The sequence below is a fragment of the Pelodiscus sinensis genome, chromosome 2 (assembly GCF_052426305.1).
Source record: "Pelodiscus sinensis isolate ZL-2025 chromosome 2, ASM5242630v1, whole genome shotgun sequence".
In the NCBI taxonomy this organism is placed as follows: domain Eukaryota; kingdom Metazoa; phylum Chordata; order Testudines; family Trionychidae; genus Pelodiscus; species Pelodiscus sinensis.
Genome location: NC_143053.1, coordinates 111,493,323 through 111,513,485, shown reverse-complemented (window position 1 = coordinate 111,513,485; position 20,163 = coordinate 111,493,323). Strand labels below are relative to the sequence as shown.

Below are 20,163 nucleotides of genomic sequence, written 5' to 3'. Positions count from 1 at the left end.
TCCAAGGGCTCCACTGGTTATTTAGCAGGCTTCTTGCTTCTGATGTGCTTAAAAACATTTTGCTATTACTTTTTGAATTTTTGGCTAGCTGCTCTTCAAACTCCTTTTTGGCTTTTCTTATTATATTTTTACACTTTATTTGACAAAGTTTATGCTCCTTTCTGTTTTTCTCACTAGGATATGACTTTCCCTATTTAAAAGATGTCTTTTTATCTGTCACTGCTTCTTTTACTTACTGTGTTTTTTAATTTGGGGTGTACATTTAAGTAGGGCCTCTTATGGTGTCTTTGAAAAGTTTCCATGCAGCTTGCAGAGATTTTACTTTTGTCACTGTACCTTTTAATTTCTATTTTACTAACTTCCTCATTTTGGTGTAGTTCCCCTTTCTGAAATTCAGTGCCACAGTGTTGGGCTGCTAAGGTGTTTTTCCCACCACAGGAATGTTAATTTTTATTACATTATGGGTACTATTTCTAAGCGGTCCAGTTATATTTATCTCTTAGACCAATTCCTGCATGCCACTTAGGATTAAATCAAGAATAGCCTCTCCCCTTGTGGGTTCCAGAGTCAGGTGCTCCAAGAAGCAATCATTTAAGGTATGAAGAAATTTTATCTCTGCATCCCATCCTGAAGTGATGTATACCCAGTCAATATGGGGATAGTTGAAAACCCCCATTATTATTGAGTTTATTTTGACAGATTCTCTAATCTCCCTTAATATTTCATAGTCACTATCACTTTTCTGATCAGGTGGTCGATAATATATCCCTTCTGCTGTATTCTTATTATTGGAGCATGGAACTACTATCCATAGAGATTCTATGGAACATTTTGGCTCATTTCAGATTTTTACTTCATTTGATCCTACATTTTCTTTCACATATAGTGCCACTCCCCCACCAGCACAACCTGTTCTGTCCTTCGATACATTAGTGGTGCTTTTGATTAGTTTTTGAGTCCTTGGAGGTGCATTATAGTCATGTCTTCAAATTTGTCTCTAGAAACTCTTTAATAGAACCTGAGATTCTCACCTAGTCCCTTCTTCTGGTGTTTTATGAAGAACAGCAAGTTTTGCTAGATTTGTGATAAAATCCTGAGTTAGCAACACTGCCCTATAACTAGACACCTGTGAAACACTGTTCTGTTTAGTTTTGTCATTTTGCTTGCAAGGCCTTAGCGACGGGGAGGAGGAGAAAGATGGGTGCGAAATGGGTCATCCTGCCCTAGTTGCAACTCATCTTGAAACGGTGCAGTGTCTGTCCCTTTGTTCAGGAAGAGCCCATTTGTCAAGCTCATACGTACTTCGGTTCACTTGGTGTCCCATTCACAACAATCTTGTGCACTTTGCATTCTTGGGAAAACAAGGTAACAGCCCTTCTGTGTGCAGAATATTTATCATGATGATGATAGTGATGATTATAAACAACATCTGGATTTATTGTGCCAGTTCAAGGATGACATGGTAATACTGTGATGAAAGACACACCCACCTTCCCTGCCTCCCCCAAATACACAGCATTTTAGCAGTGTCAGTGTAGCAAACTGGTAAGCACTGACCCACTTTTCTCTCCCAAAGATAACGAGTTTGCAAGCCTGGGTTTGTTTACTGTCTCAAAAGCACCGCCTTTGGGAACAGGAAGAGTTTGAAAACCACCTACAAATCCTGCTGCCATTAGTGTATGTCAAAGCCCACAGCCAGTCAATCATTAGACCTTCGAAAGGCAGCCGGAATATGGCTAACGGAAGCAAAAGAGGTGAAGGAAAATGGGAGTGAAGTATGACTTTTACTCCCTTATCTTTACTCTTATGCTCTTGGGAGGACTGTGGTGTATCTGTGCTAAAACAGTCGTTGCTCTGCAGCAGGGGTTCTCAAACTTCATTGCACCACAGACCTTAGTTCTTCACAACTAAGATTACTGCACAACACCAGTGGGGGCAGGGGGCAAATCCCAACGTGCCTGAGCTCTTCTGCTCCATATGGGCAGGGAAGCCAAAGTGTAAGGGCTTCAGACTCAGGCAGGGTCCTGCCACCCAGGGCTGGAGACCTTTGGCTTTGGCCCTGGCCCTGGTTGGTGGGTCTTTGGCTTCTGCCTCACCAGCCCTAAGAACCCCATTGAAATGGGGTCAATGCCCACTTTGGGGTCCCGACCCACAGTTTTGAGAACCACTGCTCTACCATGATTGTGATGTGTGAGTTAATGGTGCATTTGCAAATGTATTTCATGAACCGTGTAGTATGCTTTTTTTTTTTTTATTTTTTTTTTTTTAAAGAGAGACATTCTGTTACTTGCATTCGTTCAGGCCTGTGTGTGTTTGGAAAGGATGCAGGAGAAGAGTTCCTGGCTGATGGGATGCACAGCAGGACTCCTGGAACACAGTTCTGCATGAGACAAGACACTGAAATTCAATGAAAGCAAGTCAAAATATGGAAATGGTTTTGACACCATCAGTGACCATTGCTAACTCTGTAGGGACCCAATGCTTTACTTGCATAACTTCCCATTGACTTCAGTGAGAGATTTGCCTGAGTATGGCCCTGAAAGAGAAAGTGTTCTTAAGGGGAGGAAAGACCATTCTGTAACTTACAAAGAGTGTGTATCATGAAAAGAAAAGATCTGTCAATACCAATTCAAGCCAGACTAGCCCTAGCCTTAGTGATACCTAATTAGAGCAGCCTTATGAAGAGGAAGTACTGCAATTCTGTGCAATTTTAGTAATCAAGAGTGATTTGTAGCAGTAATTGTGGCTCACTGGGGAGCATAGGAGAGTGAGAGAAGGTGGGTTGGAGGGATTTAGTTTCAGTTTCTGATGGATTAGGTCACCGAGATGGTCACCTGATGGGCTGATCATACCCCTAAGCCTGCCTGCCTGCCTTCTGGGGCACCCTGCTAGTCTGTCCTGCTGAGCCAGAACGCCCCACAACAAAGGCACAGAGTGGGGGTAACAGCTCCCCAGCAGTGTATCAGAGAAACACTGAGAACAGGTCAGCTCTGGGAGGGCTAAGTTGCAGGGAATTGACAGCACCCAGAAGCATGGCCACTGTGGGACCAAAACCCCCAAATATATCCATCTTCCTCTGTATAAAAGTTGTACACGTTGAGAAGGCTCATAAAATTTGCTTCCTTTAACGGTGAGAGTTGTGCAGGATTTGATAACAAAAGTGCTTTTATTATGTGTAAAAAGTAGGATCTGAGTGATTGCAATTATGACAGATCAAAATAAGTTTACTAAGCTAAAATAAAAATAAGTTACTAAGCTAATAAAATAATGTGCTCCCATTGGCTTCCCTTACTCCTTGCAGAAGGAGTACCAGACATTGGCGGGGGCAGCCCTGAGAGTTCAACTTAGGGATCTATACTAGATCCATTAAATCAAATTCTAGAAGATCAACCTCCTGAGCATTGATCTTCTCATAAGTATAGACATGCCCTCAGAGAAGTTATAAATAATAGTTTCTCACTCTAGTTTCCATTTCAGGTGAAGTCTTTTCAAGCTAGATCTGTTGAACTCAAGTCAGAAAGAACATAAGAGTTGTTTTGTTTCCAGGGTTGCTTTCATGTACCCTCTCAGGGAATGTAGCAGTTTGTATAGCCAGCTGAAAACAATTATTGTTTTGCTTCCCGTTCCTTAATTGGAATTTTCCCATGGCAGGAACTCTTTGTCTACTACCCCCCACTTCTGTGGAAAAATACCAAATACAAGATGGATTCCAGCATCAGGTGTTATGGTTATATGTCTTTGTGGGACCAACCACAGCTTAGGCTTACAGTTAAAACAAGACTATTCACAGATCCTTTTCTTGAGCAGCAGGCCATTAAGTTCCTTAAGCACCATTAATGGCTTTCACTAGAAGATCTAGATTAATAAACAGATTTGCACTTTATATTTATAACCTCACATACAAAAAGATATGTACACACAATTAGAATAGACATATATAGGGGATTATAACATCTTGAATGAAAGGTTACTTGCCCTTTTTTGCATAAAGCATATTTGAGTTATGCTTATTTATATTCAAAAACATATTTACATAAAATATTGGGGGCACAATGTTGCATAGTTCACTTGCAATTCTGTTTATCACACAGCTTTGTGTTTCATTGTGACATCAAGCTGATTAGGAAGCCTCACTGCATCACTTCCAGTTGGTTCAGTAGAATGCTTTTATACTCTGCACAATTTCCAGTCAGGTGGCACAGTGGTGTCAAGAGACCTGCCCACCTTGTTAGTAGAAGCTCATAAAAGCCACAGCAGTGAAAAACATTGAGTCATTCAGGCCATGGTTGGTTAGATGTAGCTTAGCCCTAAGCACTTAAAAAAAAGGGGGTGCCTTTGACTCATGATTTCCTGAATGCAGAGTGAAAACCATTTTGTTCTTCAAAGCAGAGCAACTTCCAGAGAAGTCAAAGGGTATAAGGAGTTTTCTGGTTACTTCCTCTTACTGATTTTTCTCTGCACAATCATGCAATTTCTAGCCTTGATTCAGCAATCCCCAGTCTTTGTATTTGACCCCCCACATCACATTGTCCATTTCTCAGCAGTCATTCTTGTGTGCCATCATGTGAAGAGCTACAAGAGACTGAAATGCTTTAACCAGGCTATCTTTCTTTTTCTGCTTTTGTGGCAAAGCAAATGTTCTCACAGGCATCCCTACCTCCCCTAAAGAAGATTACTTTGCTCCTCCAGCCTGCACTTTTCTGTTTTTCTGCTTCCTCAGCAAAGTGCAGTGAAACACTCTCCTAATTCAATTTTTTTCCCACTTTGGCTTTTTGTTGTTATAGCTCAGTGGTGTAATGAGGAACATATTTTAACAGATGTGCTGCATTTTACACTATATGAGATTCTTTTTAAAGGAATCATTTACTCTTTTTTTTTCCACAATAAATGGATTAAACTTGTGTGCTTCAGTGGAAAAAGAAAAAAATGTAGAAATGCAGACTGAGTGCTGGAGATTAGAAAATGTCAAGGAGTTTGAAGTTTTCTGAAACTTTCAAACTATTTTGGGAGAGTTTGAAAGCGAGTTGAAGTTTGTGAGCTATTGTTTCCTGTAAGTCAAATGCCTGTGTTCTCTCCTCCTCCCCAAAAGAGATTCATTTAATCAGGGTAGAAAAACAAGCTGTCTTCTAGCTAAAAGGAAACTCTTTCTGAATCTTTCAAAAAGAAAAACAGCTCACCATCTACCATGTCCTTCAAAATGACCCCTGTTGGTGGGCAGTCTGTGTATATAAGCATATCTGTATATATAGTTAGTACCACCTATACTTAAGGTTGCTCTATGCATTCATTACAGGATTTCTTATTTTGCTTATAACTTTGCCAGTATTAACCATTTGAACTGACATTTTCCATGATGGCTGTTTGCCTCAGATGAAATCTTCCCTCTTTCTTCCCTCCACGCCCATCTCCCCCACCCCAATATTCCATCCTTTGAAAAGTTTAATCAAGAACCACTCAACCATTTCAATACTGATAGAATATTTGAATTGTTAGAGTATTATTAGAATTTGACAGCTAAAAATCTACAGATTCTGTCAGCACTGAACGTGCTCCATCCCCTCGCAGCTTCTCCATGTTGACTGGACTGTGAATGAGTGTGGTCCAAGCCCAAGGTGCAGGGGATGGGAAGGTCTTTCTCTATAATTGCTGCTCCCAGATTCAGAGGATTGTGTTGGCACTATACATAGGAATGGACAGGGAGCCTTTCTCTTCTGTCTTCTCAATGGCTTCCTGTCCCCATTCCTCACCGATACCCCAGCAGCATGGCAGAGAAAACAGCCTTACTTGTATGAAGAAGGGGACAAGAACTGAACTGGAGGATATGGAGGAGGGGAAAAGGCAGTTTTCCCAGGGCCTGGCAATGCCACAGTGCATTCTGGGTGACGTGAAGGGCTGGCTGTCCCCACCCTGCCCCTTCTGCCTGGGGACTTGCCCCTTCTGGATGTGCGGAGCTGGTCCCTCCCTCATCTTGCCTGAGACCTGCAGAAGCTGTTGGCTCCCTGGAGGGGTAAAGACAAATTGAACTGAGCTGCTCTAGACTGTAGTTAAGAGACATTGATACTTGGCTGCAGATCCCAGAAATTATGGGAACTAAAGGAATTGTAAAGCCATCTTCTCCTCCATTCATCCTGTGCTAAACAGCGGTCAGCCAGACTGGAGAATCTGGCTTGGCTCTTAGTTTGGTATTGAATAATTCTACTCGTTCTGTCTTTTTAAAACTACACATGAAAATTGTTAGGCGGGGAGACCTAAATCTGCATCTTTTGGCTGCATTTTATAGAGCATAAATGGAGGACAAGACCAAGCTCTGCTCTCCTACTAAGGCACTCTAAAACTTGGGGGGGAACATAGTGGGATGCATAGGAGCAAAATGGTAGGAGAGTGGGAAACATTCACATCACCTTTTATATTTGGAAAGCACATTCTGTTTGTAGCTTATTCTGCTAGGTTTATTTTATTTAAAAAGGAACCTGAGTCAAATGCCTTTGAACTTTGGAGAGGTTTAGAGCTGATCTGTGTGGTTCACATCAATCTCTAATTTTAGTGAAATACTGATAATTTTATCACAAATCATTTTAAAAAATACTGGCATAAAATTTTGCTTATAAAAATAGGGTGATGATTAAAAATAACTGTGCATGAAAAATGTCCCAAAAAATTTGCAAATACAATTAATAGTCTTGCACAAAAATAGTATAATACTGCACACACCGTTGACTCTTTCGTATCCCGTGTTTTCTGGGTGCAATTTAAATATCTGGATACTTAAGTTTTGACCAACATAGAGATTACTTGTTGCAAAAATTCAACTTTGGAAAATGTTCATTAGAAATACCTTAATGCAACAAACTTAATGCAAATTGTGACCAAGATAGGAAAATCACTCCAAACCTTCTGTGTTATAGGAAAGAAGTTTCAGAACATACTTGTAATTCCCTGTGATGCCAACTGTTAAATTTGAACTCTATCATATTTCCAGTGTTTTTTACACAGGCACTTTACTGCACTGCAACTTTTTGGCTTGGGTGTGAAAAATCACTCCCCAAGCACAGCATGTTGAAGAGCTATAAAGAGCCAGTATAAACTGTGTTCCCAGCACAGTTAGCTACTCACCTTGTGGAGGTGGTTTACTTAGTGTGCTAGGAAAGTGCTCTCCCAGTGCTCCTGCTATGGCCACACTATTGCACTAACGGCCTGCCATGGCTTTACTATTTATAGGGTGTACAGAAAGCTTTTGTTGAAAGAATGGCCTGGGAGGGGAGAAAAATGAAATGGTAACTGAGGTGGCAATGGCCCCTGTGGGATTTTTAGTCCTGACTATTTGTCAAATAAGCTTTCATGTAAATTATGGTAAAGAGCTGCGATGTTTCCATTAAAACCAGCAATATGTTGTTCCTTTGCTCCTACCTTTCTTTCTGTCCCTGATCAACATCAAAACTGTAAATGGAAACACCCCTACAACCCAATGCTTTTGTAGTCTTCCTGCAGAAAAATCTCTCTCGAGCTCCTTCACCAGCACTGGCTGGCTGCCAGCCTACCCAACACCGAACCATCTACTAAGGCTAGCTCTACACTAAAGAAGAAGGTCAAATTAACATTCGCAACTCCAGCTATGTTAATTATGTAGCTGAAGTCAACATATCTTGATTTGAGTTTCCCTGCCATCCCCACAGCAAGAAGCCAAAGGAAGCAAACATTTCCATCAGCTTTCCTTACTCCTCACAGGAGCAGGAGTATCTGCTACTGACAGGGACACTCCCTGGCTACGTCTACACTGGCCCCTCTTCCGGAAGGGGCATGTAAATTTCAGCAGTCGTCGTAGGGAAATCCGCGGGGGATTTAAATATCCCCCGCGGCATTTAAATAAAAATGTCCGCCGCTTTTTTCCGGCTTTTAAAAAAGCCGGAAAAGAGCGTCTAGACTGGCCCCGATCCTCCGGAAAAAGTGAGAATAAGAATAAGAGCCTCCGGAAAAGGGCACTTTTTCTGGAGGATCGGGGCCAGTCTAGACGCTCTTTTCCGGCTTTTTTAAAAGCCGGAAAAAAGCGGCGGACATTTTTATTTAAATGCCGCGGGGGATATTTAAATCCCCCGCGGATTTCCCTACGACGACTGCTGAAATTTACATGCCCCTTCCGGAAGAGGGGCCAGTGTAGACGTAGCCCCTGAGTTCAGTTGAGCAGGTCTTTATCAGACCTGCTGAATGGAACTCCAGAAAATTGATCACGGCAGCATTGATCTTCCGCTTAGTGAAGAAATGGCCTCAGATGAATCTGTTTATATTATTAATACTGATCTTTGTAACAGGACATAGATTCCATTTTTAAAGGGTTAAAGAAAAAAAAAACCTTTATCACATTGTTTGCTATCCATAACCATGAAAATACTTTCCATCTGTGTGATTCTACACAATGTTGTTAACATTTCCTCTTTCTTTTTCTTCTCTTCCTCTTGGGGAAAAAAAGCTGACGAAGTGGAAAGACTGGCTTCAATGCGTTCAGACTCTCTAGTACCAGGAACCCACACTCCTCCAATCAGGAGAAGAAGTAAGTTTGCCAATATAGGAAGGATTTTCAAGCCATGGAAATGGAGGAAGAAGAAGAGTGAAAAGTTCAAACACACTTCTGCAGGTAATAAATGTGGATTGGCTGACTATTTTTAAATTGTTTGTTCAAATGGACTGAAAACAGTACAGAATTATTAATAAGTAATGTAGGCATAAAATGTGATCAATTTAAAAATATTATAACTTTGTAGGAAATGTCCTCCATATGTATCACTTTGTTGCTGGTCTTTTTAAAAAAAATATTTTTGTGTGATACATTAAAAAATAAGGGAACAGTTTTGAAGTAAAAAATATGCCAGAGCTGTGTATGGAACTTCTGATATTAGCAAAGCTCAGGAGAAAGTAAACCAAATGAAGTCATGCTGGCTTCTTTTCAATGAGAAACATAGTGGGAGGGAAGTCAATGTAACTGGTAAAATCAAGAGAGAAAACCATTGGAGAATGAAGTTACTTTCAGATGTTATAAAAGTGTTTACAAATAACGTAAATGCTAAGGTGCCACTGGACTCATTGTTTTTACAGATAATGAAGAATTAAAATAAGCAGGAAAAAGCAGTTGATTATTTACTTTTATATAACTGATATAATTTCTTCATTGTGTGGGACTGGAATGACCAGTGTCCCTTCTTTTAAGAGAAGTAAGGCTCTCCTTTTTCCATGCTGTTTTCAGGTTTCTTGTGTTGGACATTCTTTAAAGAAGGGTATTAAAATCACAAAAGCGTGTTTTTGTGTCCATGATAGGGCTGAGCCAGTACCCCAGATCCAAACGTTAATTAACTTTGGGGAAGTGTAGATTGGATGTGAACTCAGACCCTTCTGCGTTGTGTATCTGTGAATCCACACTGCCCTTACAATGAGAGAGAAAATGTTAATGGGTATGGTTCTGTGCAAGTCTTGAATTTGGGATTGCTGTGGCAAAATGAGAATTTTCACCTCATACCTCTTTATGAAGATAGAACCAGATCAGTGTGGACCTTGCAGCTTGGCTTCTGACCCGTCTACAACTAGGTGGGGTAAAATCTCATTTAACTGGTTAAACATTAATGGTTAACCAAATAAAGGGGCTGGGGCTGCAGCAGCCCCCCCACCACAGGCAGGGGCTGCTCCAGCCCAGCCATGTCCGCGGTAGACCTGGGTATGTCACACACAGGGTCTGCTCTGGTCATCCAGAGGAACCCCTGCCTGTGGGATGCCTCGGCCCCCTGCCCACAGCAAGCAGGGAGTTGCTCCAGACCCCACTAGCTAATGGTTAACTGGAACTGGCTAACCGGTTAACTTTGCACATCCCTATCTACAACATGATGAAAGATGGTAGTGTAGACAGGACTAACTGTGCCTGATCCTGCAGGCCCTTGTGTGAGTGGTCCTAACTAACCAACAGGCAGCTTTTAATTAAGTAGGAATTTTCACATGAATATGAGGTAAGGGTTAGCAGGATAAAACCACTCTTCAACTACATGGTTTTACAAATTCTGCTGGGTCTGACAGAGACAAATGAATTGGAATAAGTGGTTGTATTGCTCTGAATGACTATATCTTTTGATTTTTTTTTTTGTCTTGATAGTTGTCAAAGTGACATGATTTCACAAAACAAGTAGCCTGTACTTCATGTTCTATCAGTCATCACAGTAGTTCTCTGTAGCACTATTTCGCATTGCTGCTTTGAAACCCAATTACTAAAGCATTTTTGTAACCACACCGAGAATACAAACACTGTAAAAAATTATATATTTCCCTCTCTTTTTCTGTAGAATAAAGGAAAGCCATCACAAATAAAATCTCTATTGATGCTAAGAAAAACTGATAACTTGAATCTCACTAGGGTGATCCCTTTAATTTGTATAGTAAATCAAAAGACAAACACGTGTAATAGCATAACAAGAGCCAGTGAGCAACTTCCTATTATAAGTTATCAATTTCTGATACATTGATAAATGGGATTTTAAAAGGGGGGGAGCATTAATCTCCTAGGGGAAATTTCACAAAATCACTAATTATAAAAAACAAACAGAAAGATATCTTTGCTATGCCTTTTCTAGGTACAGCAATAGATGCAAATGTTTTCAGGGTTCAAGTTGGTGATTGATTGTAATGGACGAAATTATTTAATCTCCTTTCCTCAGTCCTAGCTTCCATTGAGGTTTGTTTGTTTTTGTGATCAATGCTATAAAAGTATGGCTGTCTCAGTGGTTTATGAATTTGAATACAATGGTTTCTGAATCTGCTACTGCCTCTATGCTAATAGACCTAGTCCTTTTTGTTCAAGCAGTAGACTCAGTAGAGGCTTCTGTCTTTTTACCTAGACGTCTAGGGTTCTTTCCTTGTAGGTGATGGATCCAAGGGCATTATTACACTTCCTATAGTTTAAACTGCATGTCAAAGAGCACATTTTAAATGTATTCATTATTGAACATGTAAATATCATATTGTTCCAAAAAGGTTCTTTTGATCCAAACTCTGCATCCAGATCAGGGGTTCAGATGACATACAAATTTGCACATGACACAAACATTGGGGGAGTGAGAAATAATGAAGATGGGTCCTACTCCCTTCTCATTACCCACCCACCTGATGTAAGGGCCCACCACCCCCAATCCATGCTGGCTATGCCAACAGTGTGTATCTCAAGTTTTTCAAAGAACAGCACCAACGGGGTTTTCAAAACAACACACAGCAAGTTGTAGATAAGAGTATAATTCTTCCCAGAGCAAGCATTTTTCAACAGCTGGGATAAAACTCTTTATAGTAGAAACATCTACAAGAATTTCCTAGACAGATCTGTTACCAGACTGGAGCATAAATATTTATAGCAGAGACATATTAGAAACTTATCAAATGAAATTAGACTTGGCCACACTTTGACTACAGCAGAAATAAAAGTTTAAAAAATAAAATAATTTAAACAATTTATTTAAAGCTTCATCTTCTCCCGAAAGCATTATAAACTTAATTACCACGAGGGGCTGAAGGCCTTTGGCAGTAGTCAGTTGGATGCAGTGGGCAGTCATAGCTGGGAGAGGAGCATAATAACATTCTAAAAGGCAAGATTGTAATATTTGATGGGTCTGTTTCTTTTAACTTATAAGGAGCAATCTACCTGATGGCTAAGGTTAAGATTTTTGTCACAGGTATTTTGTCACAGGATAATAAATAGAAGTTTATGGAAGCCTGTGACTTTTACTGAAAATATACTATGGGAGGATTAAGTGTCCAAGCCCTGCTGGAGATGGCCACAAGCCTCTGATCCAGTCCCTTGGACTGACTGTCAGCCTTCAGGAGTTACTGCTCCTGCTCCTGCTCCAGCCCCCAGGTGGATGACCCATCCCCAACACTGCTCCTACACAAGTCCTGCTGCCAGTCCTGAGCTGAGTTTGACAGGTTCTTCAGCTCCACTGCTACAGCTGGCGGAAGCTGAAGAAGGCATGGAATCTGTGACCTCCATGACAGAATCAGATCTCTACTAGTGGAAAAAGAAACCAACAATGTGTCTTCTCCACACTAACAAAGTTCCTCTGCTGAATTATACTTTTTCTGTCTTAATTTGGCCCCTTTGTGTAGATGGATTATGATACAGTCTTTAATTAAATGATCACCTGCTATTTTTTCCATTTGCTGGACCTTGGCATTTAGTTTTCGAGACCAGAAAAAAATGTGCTCTATAAAATATGATTCAAGTCAGTTTGATTCTTTCAGTTATGTCTCCCAAAATCCAGTTGGCTAAGTATGCATTTAATTTAACAATATGTAATTAATTTAAATGTAGAGGCTTTAATTGGATAATAATAACAATAAATTAGGAAACTAATAAAGTCAGCACAGTGAGAGGGATCATTGTTTGTAAGCTACATCAAACTAATTTTGTCCCAACAGTTGGTTATTTCTAACCAGAGCCCTCTGCAGCTGGCCAATCTTTTAACTCTACATCTCTGTATCTTCAAGACTTTAATTAGTAACTAGACCGTGTTAGCACAATTCTTACAGATCCTCACCCCACAGTGCCATTTTTTTTAAAATGATAAATTTAGTCTTTGGGAATGGCTACCGTTCAAGGTATCTGTGAGGAAGTTGTTGCTTATTCCTAAAGTTCTTTCTTTACATTTGCAGATTCGGTTTTGACAATATTTTTCACTAAGATCACCATATTAATAAAGATAAGTCCTAGTTTTAATCAACTATATGATTCCATTTTTTCCCTGAAATTTCCTCTAACAGGACAACATGTCTCTTCATAATTTCTCCATGTACCTCAAACACATGTGACACTTAGGCTTATATTTTAATTATAATATTGTTTTCCTTCCTTCCCTCCCTCCCTGTGGTTCCAAATCAGTATCCCTTGGCATTAAAACAATAGTTATATTATGAGTTTCTTACTCTGCACTCTCTCATCTAATTATTTTTGTCTAAATCTAATCAAATTAAATGTAATTCTTAATTGGCATTTCAGAAGTTACTTTACTGACGTTTCTTCTGCAGTGTAGGCTGAATGTATGTGATGAAAAAAGTCTGCACTGCAGTGTTCAAGGAGCCTGTTTTCACCTTGATTTAAATTGTTTTAAAAATCTGTACAAAACATTCTGCTAACATATGTGAAGATGGGTGATAGGTAGCTAATACCAGCCCTGATTCTGCAGTCAGAACAGTATGGCATGTTAGTCACTCGTGCAGAACTGAAATGTGGATAGAGAAACCCAAGATCTTTTCCATTCTTTCCAAGACTATAGAAAGCAAAGGCATTGGATGAAAGGAGCCAAATTTTCAAAAGTGGCCTTTAATGTTGGATGTCTCCGCCTTTGCGTGCTTGGTGACAGAACTGATTTTCATAGATGTTGAGCACTCACACGATTTCACCTGATGGAACTAGCAGTCGCAAAAACTCCGCACCTTTTGAAAATTAGACCATACTGTGGGGCTTTTTAGAATCCTACTATTGAAAATGTTACCCATTGTTTTTATGTGAATGAACAGGGACAGACTGTGCATCTCTCACCTGTTTACTCCTGTTGGACCCCCTGGTACAAAGGAGACTTTAAAATCAATGATAATTGTCAACTAAGCAAACAGACTAGCATCCAAAATGTACTGCAATACATTTTTCTGCTTGGGAAAGATGGGTACAAGATGGTTTTCTGGGATTTTTTCCATCTCTCATTTCTGTGTTTCTAGAGTTCTGTTTTATGCATCATTTTTAAATTTGGCATTTTAAATGGACTAAAAATCATAAGTACTAAATCATGTACAGAAGATGCAGCTATGACTTTCACACTGAGGACGATTGTAGCATTGGTCTATTTTTATCAATGAATTGCTAAAGGGGAATTTCTGAATAAGATGGATGTTTATTCCACTCTATAGCCCCATCTTTGTGCCTTCTTGAAATCTGCTGCATAATATATTTCCTGGCTTTCAGAAACAGGCTTTTCCTAGCTGTAGTCAAAAGGCTTTTTGAGACTGTTCTAACCCCCTTGCAAGCACTACACATTGCTTTAATGGGACATTTGTGAAAAGGGCCCTTAAATGTGTCCCGTCTTACAAGAAAGGAATGTTTAATGAGGCCATTTGGTTTTTATGCTAATTACACTTGCAGCTGCTGTGAAGATTATATGGTGAAGCCACTCCAAAGAGTAATGCTGCAGTATAACTGCATTAATGTATTCCTGCAAAAAATAATGTAATACAATTAATCTATTAGAGAAAGGATTTACAATACATGTTTCGAGACTTGAAAAAGACTTGCTGTGAAATGCACTATTAATATCTTAATCCTCTTCTTTTTATGGGGGCTAGGGAGTGTCATTAGTCAGATGTCAAGAAATGTTTTGCCAACAAAATTAGTAACATTGAAATCTCCAAATTTGGAAGAGAGAACAAGATTGTCTGTCTGAAAAAGCTGATCCTCTTGTGTGATCTGTGTGTTCTATAGCATCAGCTGCTATCACAGTGATACATGAATGGACAACCACCCTCAAAACAGACTGGTTCTTGAAGACAAGCCCTTTTACAACGTTATTGTTTATTGACAGAATTCAGAGTTTTATTTTTATTGTAGATCACATCTGACATGTGGAAACTAATGACCATGCTTCGTAAGCCACTGGTTTCCGTATGTGCACTTAGTCCTTTTTCTGTCCTTGAATAGAGGTGGAGGAAAATAACAAGATCATTCTAAAGTCAAGTGGAGTCTTAGGGGCATCTTTATGTAACAGGAACAGAAGAACACAGTATAATTCCAAACCACAGGTGTCTAGAGTATTCCCCAAATGCCAGACACAGGGCTAGAAACCTGGCCTTTGGCCACATTTTCCCTTTATCTGAAGGATGAGGACAATGTTTATCAGCAGCAGAGTTTTACTTTTGGTGACCTCATGCAGTGAGCAATTACTAATAGTCACAGCTTTGTGAGTTTATTCCTAACAAATATCTGTCCCTCGGGATGCAGGTAAACTTTAATCCTTCGTATTACAGAGTTTGGGCTCTTTTTTGGCTGTAGGAAACAATGCATTCTCAGTGTAATTCCATTGACTTTCTTGATGTTGCACTAAGAGATGAACGTGGCCTCTAAATTCTGGAGCAATGAAGGATGTAAATATTACAGCACCATTTGAGAGGAATAGTAGCTTAACTTCTATGAAGGAAAACTGTTAGATGTTTTCAAATATTGATGTTGAATTTCTATTTCTTTTGGGGATCCTACTCTCAATAAACATTTCCAACAGTAGGATAAATGAAGCAGGAATCCCTCAGGCTGCAGTGATAGTACATTGATTGAGTACTATTGTATCAGTGACCTGCTACATGTCTGACCCATATTTTACTTCTGCTACTTGTCATACAACTGTGAGCAGATAATTCAGCGACTCAAGTCTCATAGGTTCTTTTAATTCCTATCGTGGCTGCTTGATACTTGTCTCTCTTGAATAACAGTGAAAGTGCCAAATGAATAAAAGATTGTGAATGTAAATTAGAATCCAACTGAAAATGTGACCTGTAAATATGAATAACCCAGACAAAGAAATAACTCCATTGGTTTAGTGTAGGTCTGCTAAGTGCAGGATTGCAAACCTGTGTGGATGGATGGATGAATTGTGTAATAAATTATTGCCAGAAAGGGAATTAATTTGTAAAGAAGGATCTAAAAGGAAAGAAAATCAAAAGATGAATAAGAATCAGCCGTGGCCTGGCATAGAGGTGGGAAGTTGTCTCTCGTTAGGGATCTTAATCTGAGAGGTGCAGAATATGACCATATCCTATATCTGCTGTAATTGGAAATTAGAGATGGGCTCTAAAGGCCAAATTCAGGGAGAGTTGTACCTTGTTAGTCCAGGACTCAATCTGGAAAGTAAACAGAGGTGCAGTGATCAGAGCAAAAAATGAAAACACAAGCGTACTGGTTGTCTCCTGAGCTGTGCTGCTGATCTGAGTCCCAATCCTGCGCCCACTGAAGTCCGTGGATGACGATTGGGGTATTGTGGGGCTAAATTTGTGTTTCACTAACTCTGGCAGTTTGTCATGAGTGTCGCAATATTTGGTATTTTTCCGTAAAGCTTCAGTTTATGGAATCGAGTGACTAGGTGAGAATCTCAATTAAAAGAAAAACCCCTTGTGACTTCAAGTTCAAATAGCTTGAGAATGTGAAGCAAATTCACCTTAAGGCTTAGGAATAAGTCAGATTTTAAAAGGACCCAATCTAAAACTAATTAATGATCATATTGGGGTAATAATATGGTTGATTTGTATGCACTGACACAACCTTTTTGCTAAATGTATCTGACTAGCCCAGTGTTTACAGGGTATATTTTAAAAAGGAGCAACTGCAAAATAGATCAGTGACAGCTGAGTGTTATTAACTACTACAGTACTGCATTTCTTCCCAGAGAAGCAGGTACTTCATACCTGGTTGGAATGTGGCATTGCACGCTTAGGCTCTGATCCTACAATTGGATGCACACATGCAGCTTTGATTGCAGGACTGGGGTCTGAGCTTGTCTTTGAGTTTTAATTTGGCAAGTGACATTGTGCCTCTTCACCTTTTTCAGAGTTCTGCATAGCGCTCTAAAATCAATAACACATTTAATCAGTAACCGATCTGTTTACTGCAGTCAGCAGCCTCAATTCAGCTTTTTGCTCACATGAAATTGTAATCACTTTTTTTTTCAGTTTAACCAATGATGCCATTCACAAGATTTTTTTAAAAAAAAGTTACTACAGCATTCATACCAGTGGCTCCTGCATGAATCTGGAGACACACATGTGCACCTTCTCCCTGCATTTTTAGGACACTCTCAGTCTCAAAATGCTCCTCATTAATTCTTCAATTAAAAATAGCACAGGAGCTGACAGCTGGATGTGCATAGATAAGGCATGCTCTGAATAAGGGCCAAACAGAGCCCAGAAATACTGCTGCTGCTTCCTGGTGTCTTGTAGAAAACCCCTCACAGGGAACCTAATTGTGCTCCCACTGAGGAGCTGTGGCCAGTAGAAGGCAGAGAACAGAGGAATAGCTTCTCTAGGTGGCATCAACCCTCTGCCCACCTCTAGAAATGTTCGGAGAGATGCTACCTTTGAACTTCTAATCTATGATCATGAAAACTGCTTCTCTCTCATCTTCTGGAAAGGAGGCTAGGATGGACTCAGCTGGAGATGGGAAAGTGTAAACAAGAACACAGCTCCTAAGGGACCCATATTGCTAGAAGAGAGAACTGTGGGGTAGGAAAGCATGAAGGAGCAGGAGGAAGCCCTTAGGTGTCCTGGCCTGCTGCACTCGTGGCATCAAGATCCGTCAGGATCAGCCATGACAAAGGTATAGAAAATAATACATGAGCTGGAGAAGGTCATTTTAGAGCTCCTATTTACCCTCATAATGCAAGAACAAATGAACAGCCAATGCAATGAAAAAGCAACATATTTAAAGGCAATAGAGGAAAAGCTGCATTAATCTACTGAACTCACTGGCACATTATATGCTAGAAACAAAGGGAAAAGTTTAGTAGGTTTTAACCAAAATTGGCCTCACCTCACCTGTTACATAGCGGTAAAAGGGCCTCCTGCAAGAGCAGTCCTGGGGTTTGCTGTGTCCTGAAGAGTGCAGGGACTCTGCTCCTGCTGCCTTGGGGAGCGCAGTGGCAAAATGGGAGCTGGAGAAGAGGCAGAGCCATGGTACCCATCACCAGCAGAACAAACCCCACCTCTATTGCATTGATTAGTAACTTTTCCAGTTTGTTTATTAACACCCAAGGTATTCTTTGGCCAGCATGGCGAGAATGGATGGAATCCAGTGTTCATAGAGAAGCCATGGCAGAAACCATGCTTCAAGCAGGTGCAGTCTTGCTGGCGCTCCTCCTGGGGTTCTGCGCCTGGTATTGCCTTCTACGCATGGCTGTGGCGTAAGTGCCGTGGTCTGTTGCTTAGTGGATATCTAGAACAGTGGTTTTCAAACTATGGGTCACGACTCAGGACTGGGCCTTGGAATGTCAGGCACTGGATCTCCTTGCTGCAGGGGGAAGAGTGGGAGTGCTAAGGCAGGCTTCCTGCTGTCCTGGCACCGCAGACTGCCCCAGAAGTGGCCAGCAGCGATCTCTGCTCCTAAGTGGCGGAAGGGGGAAAAGTGCATGGGGCTCCTGCCCCACGCTCCAGCTCCACACTCCCATTGGTTGGAAACTGCTGCTGGCTGCTTCTGGGACACAGCATGGTCTGTAGTGCCAGGAAAGCCAGAAAGCCTGCCTTAACGCCACTGCTGCATCGCTGACTGGGAGCTGCTCGAGGTAAACCCCAGCCCCCCACACACACACATCCCAAAGTTGTCATCCTCAGTTCCATCCCAGAGACCACATGTTAGTCAAGTTATATTGGGTTGTGGGCATCAACAATTTTCTTCACCTAAGTCATGAGAAAAAAAGTTGGAAAACTGCTGGTCTAGAAGCATGAGAAATATTATTACATCTTTACTCTTCTCCAAAGCCTACTGAAGTCAGCGAAACGTCATTGCTATCAGTGGGCTTTGGATCAGGTCCGAACTTCCTGGGGACAAGACAGAACTTTCTTTGTAAGTACATTATTAAAATTATCTATTGCAGAACTTTTGTACCTTCCTCTGAAACATTACAGAACTAGTCATTGTCAGAGATAGGATACCGGACGCTGCTCTGACCCAGTCTGGTGATGTCTGTGAAGTACTTCCCCACAGATTTCAGGGAACACTCTTAGAGCTAGAGAGCCACATACGTGACCCTTCCTTGGCTGTGAAAACCCCAGGCTCCCATTGGGGTGCTCTGAGAGAGAGAGCTCGTAGAATTTCCTCTCATCTTTGGCCTTCCTGGTAGTTTTTATGAAGGAGCCAAGTCTTTATTTGGGGGAAATGGTACCAGGTTAGCAAAAGTCTGGGAAAACTATTCTAGACTTTCCAATTTCCCTCCCTCCAATTAATGGAAAAAATATCCAAAGTTAGCTCAGCTCTAAAGACTTACACTAATAAATATCATTATGAATAGTGTAGTATTTGATTCCAGAAAACCAAAAATCACTGAATCATTGCTTACTCAATCCATAAAATCAGCAATATTGAAAATTTCACACAGGTGGCTTAATCAGCTGGGGATCAAAACATGAAAAGAGAAAAGAAGGTTACAGCAGATACACAAAAAACCTGTTCACGAATCATTTGATCCCCTTTCGCCTCTCGCAAAGAATGCCCTTTTAATGTTTTCTTTGACAATTATCTGATGATTGAAGATTTTGTAAATGAGTATTATTTTTACAAGGGGTTATATCTAGTGTTGCACCTGTTTAATCTCAGAGCCTTTGCTAAAGCTGGTGTGAAAGTAATTAAGTATGGATGAGCTCCTGAACCTGTAACTCGGGAATGGAGTTTATTGTATAGTCCCTTTCATTCAGATGGTCTGTCTCTTCTGAGAATATAGCTGGAAGCCTGCAAACTTTAAATGTTGTTAGACTGCCAGGACAGGATAGTTCATCTTGATCGAGCAACACAAAATTAAAATTATGAATTATATTAGTGCCTTGTGGTCCTAACCAGGACCAACACACTGTACAAGCATATAGAAAGGCATATATCCTGTTCCAAGAAGTAGCCCAGCCTTTGGGGAAGGAGAATGAAGCAGCTGCCTTGCGCCCGCGCATTCAGGGCCCCATGCTGCCCAGCTCCCAGCCCCTCCCACCCAGCCTCTCACTTGCAGCCATGTGGCTCAGCCATACTGCCTTGGGCCCCAAAAACTCTTCAGCTGGGCCTGTCAAGAAGCCATAAATAGATAGTGTATTTATGTGTATACATATGCATGTATATATAAAGTATCTTTCATTAGATGTCTTCATATGCTCACAGAAGATCATTGTACTTTCCCACTTTTGAGCAAAAATGAAGATGATTACAGACAACCATCCCAATCCATAGATCTCCTGCTAGAGTTTACAAATAGGATATATTCAGTCACTGACAGACAAGATGTTCACCTTCACTATCTTTTATTTATATGTGTAATTGCAACCTGAAACGTTTTTAGTAGTTATTTCATTTAGGAATGAGTAAGTGTCTTTGAATATAATTTTTAAAATGTAGTTATAAAAGTGTTGTGCTTAAATGAA

At 40.5% G+C, this 20,163-nt stretch overlaps 1 protein-coding gene across 15 annotated transcripts in view; it reads left to right on the top strand.

Moving 5' to 3' along the window:
- Nucleotides 1-20,163, top strand: part of PHACTR1 (phosphatase and actin regulator 1) — a 457,014-nt gene that overhangs the window by 257,555 nt on the left and 179,296 nt on the right. For all 15 annotated transcript variants that reach the window (XR_012901644.2, XM_014581428.4, XM_014581425.4 and 12 more), the window contains one exon: nucleotides 8,465-8,629. Coding sequence is in view for 14 of the 15 variants with exons in the window: in XM_014581428.4 (XP_014436914.1) it covers nucleotides 8,465-8,629 (165 nt within the window). In the remaining variant the exon portion in view is untranslated. The remainder of the gene's footprint in view (nucleotides 1-8,464; nucleotides 8,630-20,163) is intronic.